The sequence below is a fragment of the Charadrius vociferus genome, unplaced genomic scaffold (assembly GCF_000708025.1).
Source record: "Charadrius vociferus isolate BGI_N301 unplaced genomic scaffold, ASM70802v2 scaffold259, whole genome shotgun sequence".
Classification (NCBI taxonomy): Eukaryota; Metazoa; Chordata; class Aves; order Charadriiformes; family Charadriidae; genus Charadrius; species Charadrius vociferus.
The window spans coordinates 5,373,346-5,388,679 of NW_009661368.1; the positions used below are offsets into that span (position 1 = coordinate 5,373,346).

The following is a 15,334-nucleotide window of genomic DNA, read 5'->3' on the forward strand; positions in this document are numbered from 1 at the left end:
GGCGGTGGGCAGGCAGCGCTGCTCTGCCTGTCCGGGGTGCGGGCAGGGTGTCGTGCCTGTCATCCTCCCCTCCAGGGGGTCCCCTCCCATTATCCTGCCATCCAGGGGGCAGGCAGCCCCTCCTGCCCGTCATCCTGCCCTGCAAGGTGCCCTACCCGTTATCCATCCTCTCCTCCAGGATGCAGGCGGGACCTGTCATCCTCCTCTGCGGGGTGCGGGCAGGGGACCCTGCCTGTCATCCTTCCCTCCAGGGTGTCCTACTTGTTGTCCTGCCCTCCGGGGTGTAGATAGGATACCCTGCTTGTTGTCCTGCCCTCAAGGTTACTGTGCCCATCATCCTCCCCTCCAGGCTGCAGACAGTGTCCTGTCTCTCATCCTCCCCTCCAGGGCATCCTGCCCATCATCCTGCCCTCCAGCGTGCAGGCAGGGTGTCCTACCTGTCATCCTCCCCTCCAGGGCATCCTGCCTGTCATCCTGCTCTGCTGGGTGCAGGCAGGGTGTCCTACCTGTCATCCTTCCCTCCAGGGTGTCCTGCCCATCGTCCTGCCCTCCAGGGTGCAGGCAGGGTGTCCTGCCCATCCCTCCCCGCTCTAACCCCTGGGGTGCAGGCAGCTGGAAGGATGCTCTGTGTCCCCTTGCAAAGCCACCCCGGCTCCCAAGGACAAGGCTGGGTGCAAGGCCAGCGTGGTCCCCGCGGGACAATATGGTTTTCCCAGCTCCTGACCTCGTGGTGTCACCCCCACAGAGCCGGTGGCACCCAGGAAGGTGCCGCAGGGCAGAGCCAGCCTCAGTTACCGGCACCGGGAATGTACATCCGTGCTGGAATCCAGCACCATCTTCTGAGAAGCTGTCCAGAAATTAGGGAAAAACAGATAAATTTTGGCATGTGAGAGCAAAACTCAGAGCGACTGCCGCTTTCAGGGCTGCCTTCACCAGCACATGGCTCACACAGTGCCACCGGGAACTGGGAGGCCCCGTGGCACGGCCACGCAAAATCGAAGTGAAGAAAATACCCAAGTTGGGAGTTTCCCCGCGGTTCCCCTCTTTGTCTCCGTTGCGGGGAGAGAGCTTAATTAATATCTGCAGAGAGCTTGGAAAGCTTTGTGTAATTGCTAGGTACTATTATCGGTGGAGCGGAGGGTGATCAGCGGGGTGGGAGGGACAGGCACAGCCCATCTTCTTTGTATAAAATGAGGCATATCCGAGGCGGCTTTGCTTCCCAGCCAACGAGCTGCCTGCCGGGAGAGCTGTTAACCTGCAGCAGGCAGGAAGGCAGCTGCCTGTTAGGGCTGTCAGGCAGCTTCACGTGCCCACTGGGACCAGGCAGCATCTTCGGCACCTTCAAAGTCTCCTCCTCCATATAACGCTACAAACGGTGCCCAGGCATTTTCACTAGTCCCCACGGCATCCTGACAGCCACCCTGGGCACGCATGCGTGGATGCACACGTGCACGCAGAAGTGCAACCACATTGTTTTCTGCATCTGCAAAGCACAATTTTGCATCTCAAGGAGCGGGGTGAGGGTGAGAGGGAGATGCTGGGGAGCCTGGCCACCCTGGGGGTTATAAAGACGCTTGAAAAGCGGCCGGCCATGGCCTGGTTGAGGTACAGAAACTCTGAATTAATGCTATATAAAGGCAGCCACAGTTGCTATTTTCAGGCCCGGCTGAGCTGAGTTGAGGGGGCCAAGGAATGGACTTGAAAAGAACAGCAAATGTAGAACAGATGCTGAGGAGCGCTTTGTTTCACGTGCTGAGTTGTACCGGTGTGGAAGAGCTGTGCTGGGAAAGGCAGGAGGAGGAGGAAGAGGAGCAGGAGGAGGAGGAGGAGGAAGAGGAGGAGGAGGAGGAGGAAGAAGAAGAGCAGTGGGGGCGGTGGTGCTGCCTTTCTCCACGTGCTTGTGGGAAACCATCACGCCTCCTCTTGCATCGTGGCTTCGTTGCAGGGACAGGTCATGGACAGGTCGTCCTTGCAGAGCGGCACGATGCCGTGGTGGGGACGGGACTGGGCATGCCGAGCAGAGATTCCCTGGTGCTCTGGTCCCTGGGTCAGCATTCCCACCATTCCCACTGCGCAGGGCAGGAGGAGGCAGGGGAGAGGCGGGGGGGGGCCACAGCCATAAACACCTGAGAAGGTGTTGGCTGATGGGGTACTTTCATGGTGAGTAACTAAAACACATATTGACCTGACCGGTTGCAGCGGTGACTTTCAGACCCTTAACTCAGTTAGAATAAAACGGATTGCTGGGTTTGCAGAACCCCTTCCACACACTGCTGGCTCTGGAGGCACCTTAAAAACTCCTGCTAACTGCTGTGCACGTGGGGCTATGCAGGGCCGGCACCAGCATCTCCGCTGGGGGGTGGTGAGGATGCTGAGTGCGTAGGACTGGGAGGGACTGGGAGGGACTGGGAGCCAGGACTTCAGCCTATATCCGCTGAGCCTTATGCACCAGGTGCAGGGACAGGGGACGGAAAGGGCACAACCGCGATGCCCAGATCCAGCGTGGAGGACCCAGCACTTCCACCTCTCCCAGGTCCTTATCCCTGGATCGCAGCAGGGTCCGGAGCCCACAAACCCACTCAGCAGCTGCTCCATCCCCCGTTATCCTCGGAGAGTGGGGCACAAAGCCCTTCGGACTGGCTCCGCGCTCCCACATCCGCAGGACGGGCAGTGCGATGGCTGTTTTGGCTGAAGCAGAACGATCCCCGAACAAAGAGAGAATCGCTGCTGGTTTGTGAAGCGGCATCCGGGCCAGCCCCAGCCCTCCTCCCCGGCGCGCTGGCTCCGCAGCCCGGACCTCTGATTGGAAACCGGAGCCCGCGATGTCTGTGCGAGACATGAATTATGCTGATGGCTTTTTTTATTATTATTTTTTTTTTCCCCTCCCTGTGCTTGAATGCACTCAGCAAATATAAGCAAAAGGGAAAAAAAAAATAATAATATAAGAGCGAGGGAAAATCCTAACAGATTTAATTTTAGATATGGCGAGAAAGCAAAATGGCTGCAGTGCAAAGAGGGACGGTTAACGGAGGAAACGTTCCTGACTGCAGAGAGAAACGAAGCTCCCAGCAGCCCTGAGGCTGCTATTTATTATTTACAGGGCTGTATCGGTGTGGGGGGCATTTCCTGCAGGGAGCCAGCCCCGAGCTGGGGGGGTCAGGTCCCCAGGGAGGGCAGTGGGAGATGAGGGGGTGCGGGGCAGGACGGAGGGACAGCGGGTTTGGTGACGAAGCTGTGTGGCTGCAAAACAACGGCGCAAATCCCCAAATCCCCCCGGGTTTAAAAAACGCATCCTCTGACGGGAAGCAGAGTGGCTCATTTCAGTTTGGGGGCTTGAAGGTTGTTACTGGAACCCCCCTGCTAACGGCCCGTGCACGCACGCAGCCTGGAAATGTTGTGTCAAAACTAAGCCTGAAACTTTCCCTTCCAAAAAAAAGGCCCAAGTGAAACTCTGTGAATATTTCAACGTGTTTCTGCAGGGCTTGTTTTCGCAGCAAAGCTACTCCTGGATCCAGGCTGGGCAACAGCACTGGTAAAACCAAATGATATTAATTTTGGGACAGATTCTTTCTCTCGGCCCCGCTGCCTGCCCTGGGCTGAACTTCGAGCGGTGGCTGCTGCCCTGCGGGGCTGCCCCGCTCCTGCCGCTCGCTGCCCTTGGGTCATCACTTGGGTGTTCCCAAATGCCATCTTCCCATTCCTTCAGCCCTGCCAGAGCCCGGTCCCCGTGCCGGGCTGCCCTGAGTGTCACCGAGCCTGGCGTGAACGGCCGGGGACCTGCTCCAACCCTGCCCGGGTGCTGCGGGTGCCCGGCGTTGCTGCAAGCGTGGCGCTGCCCCGGTGAAAGCGGCAGCTCTGCAGCCGTACCTGCATCCACCCCTCTCCATCCTTCCCGGCTCCACATCGCACTCGTTGGCCCCGGGAACGTTTCTGGCTCCGGGGAGGCAGGGCTCCCGGCAGGCATCCAGGAGCCGAGAATGAGGACCCAAAAGTGAAGGAAGTAATATAAGGGGAAAAAAAATGAAATGAAGTAATTATCACTGCTCCGATACTTTCTAATTAAGGGAACTGTCACCCTTATTAAGAGGCCATTAATTCATTGTCATAAGTCACCATCAGAGTACAAATACCAAAAACGTGCCTGGGCCATCGGAGCGGAGCAGCGTCCCCTCCTACCCACGCTGCAGGTCCAGCACTGCCTGAGAGCCCCTTCTCGAGGCCACGGGGCCACTCTCAGCTTTCTGCAAGCCATGCCCAGCTCGCCATGCCGCGGCCGGTGCTTTAGGAAGCCGTAAGCTCTGCTGCGGTGCTCAGCCTGTGCTCAGGCAGGGATGAGCCCATCCGTGTCCACCTACATCCCCGTGCTTGTGCGCTCTGCCCTGTGCGGTCTAAATGCATTTCTGGTGCAAAGGATGCGGCGATGTCTCAGCAGAGGTCAACTCTCGGCTGCTCTGGGGGAACCAAGCCCCTGAAGAGTTGCCAAAATGTCCCCAGCCCCGTGGTTAAGGTCAGCGTTTCTCCCAGCATCACCTCCTGCTAATAGCCGGCTGCGTCTCCGGCAGCCTCTCATTATGCATTCTGCATGGAGGGCCCCGCATCAGCTTAATTAACAAGGTACGAAAGACGGGACCTTTGAGGAAATCTTAATTATATTATCCATCTCACCCTGAGTGGCACCTGATCCATCCCAACACTGTTCTCAAGTTCATTAGCAATGAATCAAGATTGATTAGTCCTGGACGTGCAGCGAGGACACTCTGGGGCAGAAGGCTTCTTCCGAGATCGCCGTGAGACTCTGCATGTCCCCAGGCCCCGGCTTGTCCTCCGGCAGCAGGCAGCCGGGCTGGGGACCAGGGCTCTGGGATAAGGCAGCCAGAGGTTTGCCAGCAGCGGGATGCAGCTGCTGGAGCATCCCAGGAGCTGCCGTTTCGCTGTGCCCCCCCCCTCCACGCATCGGCGTCTCCCCCAGCTCACACCTCCCCGGGATGCTCTGATTTATACCCGCACCAGTGCAGCCCTCCCAGGCTGCTGTGACCCCACCACCCGTGCCCTGCTCTCCTTCCTCAGTGCTTGTGTGGCCCCAACACATGGCACATGCCACCAGCGACTGGGATTCCTCCTTTTTTCTTGACTGCCATCCTGCTGCGATGCATTCAGGCACCCGCAGGTCTCCAGTGCAGGAAACTTCACAGGGAGCTGCCTGAGAGCACCAAAAAGGCGATGATTCGAGGTGGTTTGTAATTCCCCCTGGACGCCTGGTGAGAGGACAGACTCCTAATTAGATCAAACATGTAGTCTACTGGGGACTGGTGTTCAGATTCAAACTGGTCTCGGTTCAGCCGAGCCCGTCGTAGGCGCTGACATCCCTCTCCGCTCAGCAAATCGTGTCCCGGAACCCCGTGCAGCCAGGGAAATCACGGGCTGCGTTCATAGCCGAGAGTGAATTTCAATGTTGGGGGAACGGGGATCGTTTCCTGAATCGGAGACGCAATCAGCAGCGTTTCAGAGCTGGAGGTATCTGTATCATCAAGCCAAGCTCAGTAATTACTTGGATAAATTAGGCGTGCATTTTCTATGTGCAACTCTGTTGACTTTTTTTTTTTTTTTTTTCCTGGAGGAAAACCTTGCTAGGATCTGCAAACTGCCTCTACCACTGGGAAGGGATTGCTGGATTTTTTCTTTATAAGACAAGAAGGTGTTGGCCGTTATTTCTGATGCCAGAAGTGCATCGTCCTGCTTATTGCGAAAAATCACCACGAGCAGAAAAAGTTAATCAGAGGTGGCAAAGTCGCGTGCTCTCCGAGGGCTGCCGTCGCCTGCCCCTTCGCCCCGCTGCCGCCGCCTGCATCCTGCCGCCTGCTGCATGGGATTGATTTATGCGCGCTGGTGTTTGCTGTTTGCTTTAATTGTTGTCTGGTTTTAATATTGCACGAATCTGCACCCGATTCATCTGTGTGTCATTGTCTGGCGCTGTTTGTTTTAAGGCAATGCCTGAAATACCAACGGCAGATAAGTGCTAGACGAATAGAAGGTATTTTTTCTTGCTTGGCAAAAGCTGAGGAGCAACCGAGCTGTCCCACGGTCCGGAGAGGAGCCTGAGCATCCATCTCCCCGCAGTGCCTGGGGGTCCCAGCGCAGCACCCACCGGCCCAGGTGCTCACTCAAGAGCCCACGGGGAGGACGGTGCTTCCTCGGTGCCGCCGTGCAGATGGGTTTTGCTGTGTGCCGAGAACCGCTGAAGGCAAAACCGTGCTCAGGGCTGCTCTGGATGCATCCCTGCCGCCCTGCGCAGAATCTGGCCCTGGGTGCCCCTCAGGCGATGGCACCAGACGCTGGTCCAGAGCCAGCCTGGAAGGATGCTCCTTTCTCACCATCACCATCCTCACTGGGATGAAGGTGCAGCCGACACAGACCCCGCTGGGGCAGGGGGCTGGGGGGGACAGGACGGCATCCTCCCGCCTGCCCCGTGAACACCGTTTCAGCTGCCTCCTCCAGCCCCGTCCTGCCAGGTCTGGCAAGCCCAGGTGGCTCTCAGAGGGACACCTCAATGGGGCTGTGCTTCGGGCTCCGGCAGAGCACGCCGGTGGGTTTTCTGCTGTTTCTGTGCCTCCTTTCTTCTATGCGGATGAGGAGCCAGAGAGAGCTGGAGCACAGCGCAGCACGGGTGGACACGGCACATGGGGGGTGTCCCACGACCACCCACACCCTCAGGAGCACAGCAAGAGGCAGCTGGGCTTTGGGGCAGGACCTGGGGGTGACCCTGCCTTTGCAGGTGGGATGAAGGTGCAGCCGACACAGACCCCGCTGGGGCAGGGGGGGACAGGACGGCATCCTCCCGCCTGCCCCGTGAACACCGTTTCAGCTGCCTCCTCCAGCCCCGTCCTGCCAGGTCTGGCAAGCCCAGGTGGCTCTCAGAGGGACACCTCAATGGGGCTGTGCTTCGGGCTCCGGCAGAGCACGCCGGTGGGTTTTCTGCTGTTTCTGTGCCTCCTTTCTTCTATGCGGATGAGGAGCCAGAGAGAGCTGGAGCACAGCGCAGCACGGGTGGACACGGCACATGGGGGGTGTCCCACGACCACCCACACCCTCAGGAGCACAGCAAGAGGCAGCTGGGCTTTGGGGCAGGACCTGGGGCTGTCCCTGCCTTTGCAGGGGTGTCAGGGGCAGCCCCAGCACCCCTCCCTGCACCCTGGCTGCATTTCAAGCGAAACCACCACCAACTTACTGCGTGAGCACAGCCCGGAGTAATAAATATATCAATACTTAAAGGGCAACAATACCCGTTTCTAAGAGTTCTGTTTGCTTATCAACAATTATGTTGATGAGCTACACTACAAGCCCCGTGTGCCACCACCACCACTCCTGCTGCCCCCCACGGCACCCTCCACCACCACCCACCTTCACCAGCACCCATCACTCGGGCAGAAATTGAACCCACGGTGGGGGAATCAACCCGGCTCTTGGCCACGGATTGTCTCACTTGGGCTGTATGTAGCTCCGATCCATCCAGGATTGAAGGTTTAATAGTGTCCTACGTGGCTGCATCGGCAGGGGACGGGGCCGCATCCTGCACAGGGATCTGCTCTCCACGTAGGGCGGTAACGAGGAGCAAACTGGGATCCTGCCGCGGCTGGGACGGGTGTGTGGCTCCATCACAGCCGTCGGTGCAGAGCCCACAGCTGAGAGCGGTGTTGCCACAGAGATATTTTTTTTTTTTCCCTGGTTGTTTTCTTTCCTTTTCTTAAAATTCAATAATTTCCCCCAGCTTTGTTGCTTGCGAGGTTCTAGCGAGGTTAGAGGAGCCAATTTTGCCACAGTTTTGAAAAGGTCAGTATGGGCAGAGGAGGAAATTCTGATTTCTGTGTCCTGCAGGGGGGGGGCTGCACGCAGCGAAGCCCTGAAGTTGGTTCACTCTGGAGGAAGCCCACGGGTCACAGCCCCCCCCCTCTGCCCCCGCCACAGCACAGCTCAAATGGGAATTACCTGCTGGCGAGGTCCGACCGAGCCAACCCACACGCAGAGAGCAACCACCGCGGTCTGGGTTGCTCCATTGAAAGCACTGACCAGGAGATGCCTTTCTCTGAGTTGGAGGAAATTTGGATTTTTGGGAATTTGGAAGGAATTTGGATTTGGGAAATTTGGAGGCTTCGCCTTCAGCCCAGCGCCAAACCTCTGCTCTGAGGGTGACAGATGTGAGTTGGTGATGCTGGTCTCGTGGAAATCACCCTGGTGCAGGAGAGAGGATTCACTTGCTTGGATCCTGGTACCATTTGGTGAATCCGTTATCCAAACCAAAATGCTTTGAGAGTGAGATTTTGTTTCTGAGACCTTTCCATCACCGGGGACTTGTAGAACCACCCCCCTGGGACCCAGCATGGCCACCGCAGCCAGAACCCGAGGATGCTCCACGCATCCTGCATCCCACCTGGGCCCCACCACGTCAGGTGCTGTCTCACAACCTCCCGTCCAGCCTTAGTCGGTGCTCGGGGGCCCGAGTCCTGGCGGGTTCCTACCCTCCAAATCCTGGAGGCAAATCCCTGGGGTGTTGTATCTCCTCCTGCCCCACCAACACCTCGAGAATGCCTGGAGGGCTCTGGGGGGGACAGCTTTCCTCGGGGGCTTCAGGAGGGAGGCAAAACACCTTTGGGTGCAATTGCTATTTTTTGCTAGCTGTGGGCAAACAACTAATTTTCAGCTCATCTTTGATCCCACCCCCATGGAAACCTCCCAGCTCCTTCACTGAGGAGCAGTGTCACTGCGATGGGAGAGGGATGACACTGGGCTGCTGCTGCCCTTAACCCTGCCCGCAGCCCTGCGCTCTCCCATCCCGCTTAGCACAGCTCATTAGCCGGGGTAACGCCGCTCACAGACGAGCTTTGGAGACCTTCGCTTTGCCATGAGCTGTTATCCGCACCAGAGTGGTAACCATGACCCCCAATACCCCCCAGTCCTCCCCCCACTGCCCCATCCAGCTGCCCGCTGGCAAAGATTAGCAGCTTCTTAATTCTCAGCAGTTCTGTGGAGCTGAGGGGGGGGATTTAAACACTGGCAAAACCCCCGGGCTGAGGTTTGCTCCTGCAGGGCCGTCTGTTGGGACCCCTGTCCCCCGTGGAGGTGGTTGTCCCGAGGGATTTAGGGCTGTAGACATCTCCTGAGCATCACTGGGACTGAGCATCCCACCCACGGCTGGAGGGACTAAACCCCCGGTGTGGGTTCAGGTGTGGGAAGAGTCAGAAGAGCAGCAAGTTAAAATAACAGTCTCTTATTTTATTACCAGCAGAGGAGCAGGCGGGTCGCGAGGGGGCACCCAGCCGGGGGGGCCACCGTGACCCGCCTCGGCACCCCTGCCAGCTCCGATGCCTCGGGGGCTTTGGGGCGCTGCTGTTTTGGGACCCCCCTTGCCCCTGCAGCCCTGCCCTTGTCCCCGGAGGGGGAATGTGGGGAGGTGACAGCATCCACCGTGCCCCCAAATCCTCCGTTGTTCCTTACCTGCCCACGTGAGTGGTCTGTGGCTCCGGACGGGGCTGGCGGGGGGGGGAGGGTTGGGTGGTGGTGGGGGTGTAACAGTAAACGCCGCTTCATCTTAATGGTGATCTGGGCCATCGGGAAGGTGCCTGGGCTCGCTGGCATCATCACCAGCCCCTGGGCAGGAGGTCGGGATGAGAATTTACAAATTCCCGGAGGTACAGAGCTCTGCGAAGGGCTGGGGGGAGCGCAGACGGTGTGGGAGGGTGCATGACAGGGCACCGGGGCCAGGGGGGGACCCGGCACCCAGGAACCCCCAGCCTCACCCCGGGCAGTACCCGGCACTGCCCGGCGGCATCCCCGGCTGCTCCCGCCCGGCCCCGGCCTCGGCTCCCCCCGTCTGCCTGCAAATGAGGACGGATGAAGGACGAGCTCCTGGCACAGCTTCCTCCGGGCCACGGCACCCTCCCGGCACATCCACCCTGCCTTTGCTCCCGGATTTTCCAGCTCCGATGACTCAGCTCCCTTTTTAACTCATCAGGTGGAGTTGGGCGCCGGTGACTTGGCCCCGCTTTTAATTCGTTTTTGGCTGGTCGGGTCATCTTATTTGCTACTGATAACGTTAGCTCCTAGGATGCTGGAAGACAGCCCAGTCTGAAGAGAAAACTAAAGCTCCCTAAATAAGCTCCGAGGTATGGACATGAGCCTCCGGGTGCTGGGATGTCGCCCATGTGCGTAAGGCTTCACCGTCCTGTGCACGGCTCTGAGCCGTCCCGGGAATAACCGCGCTCGATTTGTCCGCAATGCTGAGCACTGCCCGTCGCCGTCTCCTTTTTCCCATCTCTTTCAAAACTGAACCGCCCGGCTCAGGTGGGCAAAAGTTCGTCTGTCCCAGCAGCCGTTTTGCTAATTTTGCTCCAGCCAAGAGCCACGTCTGCTGGAGGAAACCTCCCATCTCTGCACAGAAATGTATTCATAAAAAAAGAAAGAAGAAGCAAGAAGAAGAAGGAGAGAAGCCCCGGAGTGGGTGGGAAGCTGTCTCTTCGTATTCCAAGTGTGCGGTTCAGGTCTCGTATCGGCGGTGCACAGCCCATCCCAGAGGTGCTCGGTTCACAGTGATGGTACAATCTGCCAAACAGACGGATCAGCTAGGAGACATTTCCAAAAGAAGCTGGAACAAGGCGGGAGAGGAAGGAATAAACAGCCTGCAGGGTGGTACTTTCCAGCTCACCCACTGCCAGCCCTGGAGAATCCCATCCTTTCCATGCAAAATGCCACTGATGATGGATTTTGGGTTCTGTACCACAACCCATCCCTGTGTGCTATAAGCTGTGCACCACAGCTTGTCCCTGTGCACCACAACCAGTGCATCACAACTCATCCCCGTGCACCACAGCCCATCCCTGTGCTCTATAACCTGTGCACCACAACCAGTGCATCACAACTCATCCCCGTGCACCGCAGCCCATCCCTGCGCACCACGACTCATCCCAGTGAACCACAAACTGTGCACCACAACTCATCTCTGTGCACCACAGGCTGTGCACCACAACCTGTCCCGGTGCACCAAAATCTGTGCACCGCAACTCATCCCTGTGCACCACAACCAGTGCACCACAGCCCATCCCTGCGCACCACAACTCATCCCAGTGAACCACAAACTGTGCACCACAACCCATCTCTGTGCACCACAGGCTGTGCACCACAACCTGTCCCTGTGCACCAAAATCTGTGCACCGCAACTCATCCCTGTGCACCAAAATCTGTGCACCACAACTCATCCCTGTGCACCACAGGCTGTGCACAACCTGTCCCTGTGCACCAAAATCTGTGCACCACAACTCATCTCTGTGCACCACAGGCTGTTCACCACAGCCGATGCCTCATCCCTGTGCTCTATAACCTGTGCACCACAGCTTGTCCCTGTGCACCACAACCACTGCATCACAACTCATCCCTGTGCACCACAACCTGTGCACCACAACCTGCACCACAACCTGTCCCTGTGCCCCAAAATCTGTGCACCACAGCCCATCCCTGTGCACCGCGACCCATCCAGTGCATCACAAACTGTGCGCCACAGCCCATCCCTGTGCGCTATAACCTGCGCACCACAACCAGTGCATCACGACTCCTCCCCGTCCACCGCAGCCCTGTGCACCACAACCTGTCCACCATAACCCATCCAAGTGCACCCCAACCCGTGCACCACCACCCTCTCCCAACCTGCGCTCCCCATCCCATCCCAGCCCCAGCGTGGGCTGCATTCGCACCAGCGACGTGCGGGTGGGAGCCTCTGCCCCCCCGCCACTGCTCTCCTTGTGTGGACGGCTGCAGGAGGGGCACAACCTGCCCGAGGTTGGGCTTGATGGCCTCTGTCCCCGCTTGGCCTCCCGCCGGCCCTACCTTGGCTGAGCAGCTGCAGGTTTCGGACCTCCTCGCGCACCTGGAGCTGCAGGACCTGCTGCAGGACCTCCTGCCGCTGCGCCTCGTGAGCGATGCCCATGCGCTGCAGCTTCTCCCCGTTCAGCCGCAGCAGCGCCCGACCTGCAAACACGGCATCGCTCAGCGCCCGGCTGGTGGCACGGTGTGACGGGGACGCCATAAAAGCGCAACTCACGTGGGAACCCATCTTCACGTGGGAACAAGGAGGGGGAAAGGGAAGAAACCCTAAAATGCTCTTTCACCACCTGGACCCACAGGGACGGATGAGCCTCGCATGTGGCCCCGCTTCTGGAGAGCGCCGGGTGGCAGCTCGACGTCCCCAGCCTCGGGACAGGTACCGGCTCCAGCAATCACGTAACCCATCCCCGCAGGCAGGAGCTTTCCACTTCTCCGCTCCACCTCCTGCGTCAGGAGATGCTTTTCCGAGCGCACGGTCCCCGTGTGGGCTGACCGTCCCGGGGGAATGGGGGTACCCATCAAAACACATTAGCATTGCCACCACCGTCCCAGGCCAGCCACTCTCCTCCAGTCCGGGGGCTATTAAACGAGGGATTTACAACCAGCTTTTGTCCTTGTTTCCCAGCGTACATTTGCTAATGCTGCCTTTGTTTCCCATGCAAGGGCTGGCTGAGCTCTTACATTAGGGCTTTGCATCCCTCCCGGGCAGCTCCAGCGCTCCCTTCCCCGCTGCTTTCTTCTGGCCCTGGCAGAGCTCTGCCCGGCCCTGCACGCAGTGCGGTCGGACCAGAACGATGCTCGCAAGTAAGGGTCAAAGACAGAGTCCCCAGGGAGGGAGGGAGCAGGTCCTAGAGGTTATTCTCCTCTGAGGACTTGGCTGGAGGATCTGTAGGAAGATATTTGCAACTTGGACTCCAGCTGGGCAGAGATCTTTCCTCTTCCGCATAAATTTTCGGCATTTAAAAAAACTATAAAAATATTCTTATTATATTAACCTACACGAGGAGAGGACTGTTCCCCATCTTATACACCTCAATCTCCCCTAGGCAATTTATGCTCATTTTAAACAACCTCCAGCCTGTCCTGGAGCTTGCCCCAGTGGCAGATGCCCCTTGCCCAGCCCGGGTGGGTGTCTCCATGCCCAGTGCTGTGGAGCGGCTCTCACTCCGGCTGCATCTCCATGGGATAAGGTGACAGAAATGGGGGGTACGTCTGTCTTCCGAACCACGAACCTCCAAACAGCTATTTCTCAGGAGCACGTGCTAATGGCAGTTAGTACCGGTCATTAAGTGGAGGTGTCTACCGTACCTGTGATGGCGTGGTGGGAGAACGCCTCGACGTAGATGAGATAGTTATGCGGGCAGTGCTTCTTCAGCCATTTGCACACATCCTGCTGGGTCCACAGCACCACCGGCTTGGCCAGGCTGCCCAGCGTGGGGCTGGTGTGGTAGATGCCATAGTGGTCGCAGGCACGGCCCTGCAGGGAGCGGGAGGGGAAGGGGTTAGCAGGATTTGGCCCCAGGAGGAGGAAAATGCCACGGCTGGGAGATCGGCCCACGGGGATGGGGGGGATGCCGGCCAGCAGCACGGGACTGGGGCGATGGTGGCAAACTTTGACTTTGCACCCTCTGGAGTTTCTGGGCTCAACCTGAAATAGCAGCATCAGATGATCCGCTGAGGGAGGTGGGGGCAGTGGGGACGGGAGGCCAAGGTGGGGGTCCTGCCCTACATAGACCCCATACCCGGGAGCTCCCCAGCCCTCCTGCTGCAAGCAAGAGCCCCAGTCCCCGTCCCTACGCATCTCCCAGCCCAGGAGAGCATCACATGGGCTCGGAAGACATCCCTGGGGTCCCCAGGGTCCCCTCTTGCCAGGTAAAGAAGGGTGCTTACTGACAGCTCTCAGTGGGGATGGAGCCAGAGAGGTCCTGGAGGGCAGCAGGTACTGGTGCAAAGCCGTCCCCACCAGAAGTCTGTACCAGTACAAAGCCATCCCCACCAGAAGTTGGTACCGGTGCAAGCCATCCCCACCAGAAGTCGCCAGGGAAGCAACCAGCTGGTGACCTGGAGAAGGAGGGACTGTCCCTTTCTCTCCATCTCAGCCCCCTTCAACCCCGAGCCGACCGGCCACGGCAAGGTCCTGCAGCCTCACAGGCATCTAAAGCCACCTCTGAACCCCACAGCTCTTTCTTAGGGTGCTGTCATGCCCAGAAACACCCAGGATAAACCAGGGTTGCAGTCCTCAGTGCCCCGACATGCCCTGGCCGCCTTCCACCTCCAGAGACCACTGCCACCCACCCTCACCCCTTGCCCGGGCTGCCCTGGCCCCAACACAGGCTGCTCCATCTGGCACTGGCCACCCCCTTGGGCTCAGCGGTCTTAACATGAGGAGGAATGTCTTTCCTGTGAGGGCGGCAGAGCAGTGGCACAGGCTGCCCAGAGAGGTGGGGGAGTCTCCCCCTCTGGAGCCATCCCAAACCCGCCTGGACGCTGTCCTGTGCCACTGCTGTAGGTGCCCCTGCTCTGGCGGGGGGTGGGACTAGATGATCTCCAGAGGTCCCTTCCAACCCTCACCAGTCTGTGATTCTGTGATGGGACCAGGACCTGCAGAGCAGAGGGGATTGAGGGGGGAAAGCAGTGCCTATGGGGAGACGGGACTTGTCCGATGGCACCCCTCCCTCCCTCCGGCTGTCTGCTGGAGTGACCGGTTTTGCCCCGAGCTGCCCGGTAGCTCCGTCTCCTCGCCCCCCACGTCACAGCGACTCCAGCCTCCCGAGGTCGTTGCAGCCTGGATTTATCTCGGTACGGAGCAAATCAAATGCTTCGAGCTGTAACAGCGCACGGGGATAAGCCTGCTTCTTCTTAGCGGGGGGATCCTGAAGGCTGGCTGGGAAATGGGGCTGGGGGATGCAGGAATCCACCTTTGCCTGGTTTTAGCTCTCAGGGGAGATTGGTGAGCTCCGGCTGCCGGTAATGCCGAGACTTCATCCTCGAGCATCACCAGCAAACATCGCTCCTGCAAAATAGCTCCCCGCACCTGAGCTGCCAGGACTGTCCTGGGCTGGACTGTGGGCAGGTGGGGATGGAAAAGAGGTCCCTGCTGCCCCCAACACGAGGGGACCGGACTGCCAGCACGGTCCTCACCCGTGCCCGGGACATGGCAGGGGCACGGCAGAGGCAGCAGGCGACATGGGGACACGAAGGGCGACAGCGCTTGGACCGCGGTATGCCAACGCTGACCTCCATGTGTGAACATTGGCTAATTAAGCATGCCTAATAGAGGAGCAGAGATAATTAGTGTAACAGGGACTCCAGACATCCCGCAGTTACTGAAACTAATGACACGTCCCTGAGAGATGCCAGAGAGGAGGCAGCGGGAGGCAGCGGGGTCCGGGACGTCTCCCCTGGCCCCGTGCCGGGCATCGCTCACCCCGCCGAGCCTGGCCAGCGTGGCAGGGGGTGGGGCGGG

General features: G+C 58.8%; 1 protein-coding gene across 1 annotated transcript in view; it reads right to left on the reverse strand.

Moving 5' to 3' along the window:
• Nucleotides 1-10,528: 10,528 nt before the first annotated feature.
• Nucleotides 10,529-15,334, reverse strand: part of SAMD10 (sterile alpha motif domain containing 10) — a 6,974-nt gene continuing 2,168 nt past the window's right edge. Inside the window, exons 2-4 of the mRNA XM_009893568.1 lie at nucleotides 13,177-13,345; nucleotides 11,872-12,012; nucleotides 10,529-10,593 (exon numbers count right to left, since the gene is read on the reverse strand). Of these exons, the coding sequence (XP_009891870.1) occupies nucleotides 10,529-10,593; nucleotides 11,872-12,012; nucleotides 13,177-13,345 (375 nt within the window). The remainder of the gene's footprint in view (nucleotides 10,594-11,871; nucleotides 12,013-13,176; nucleotides 13,346-15,334) is intronic.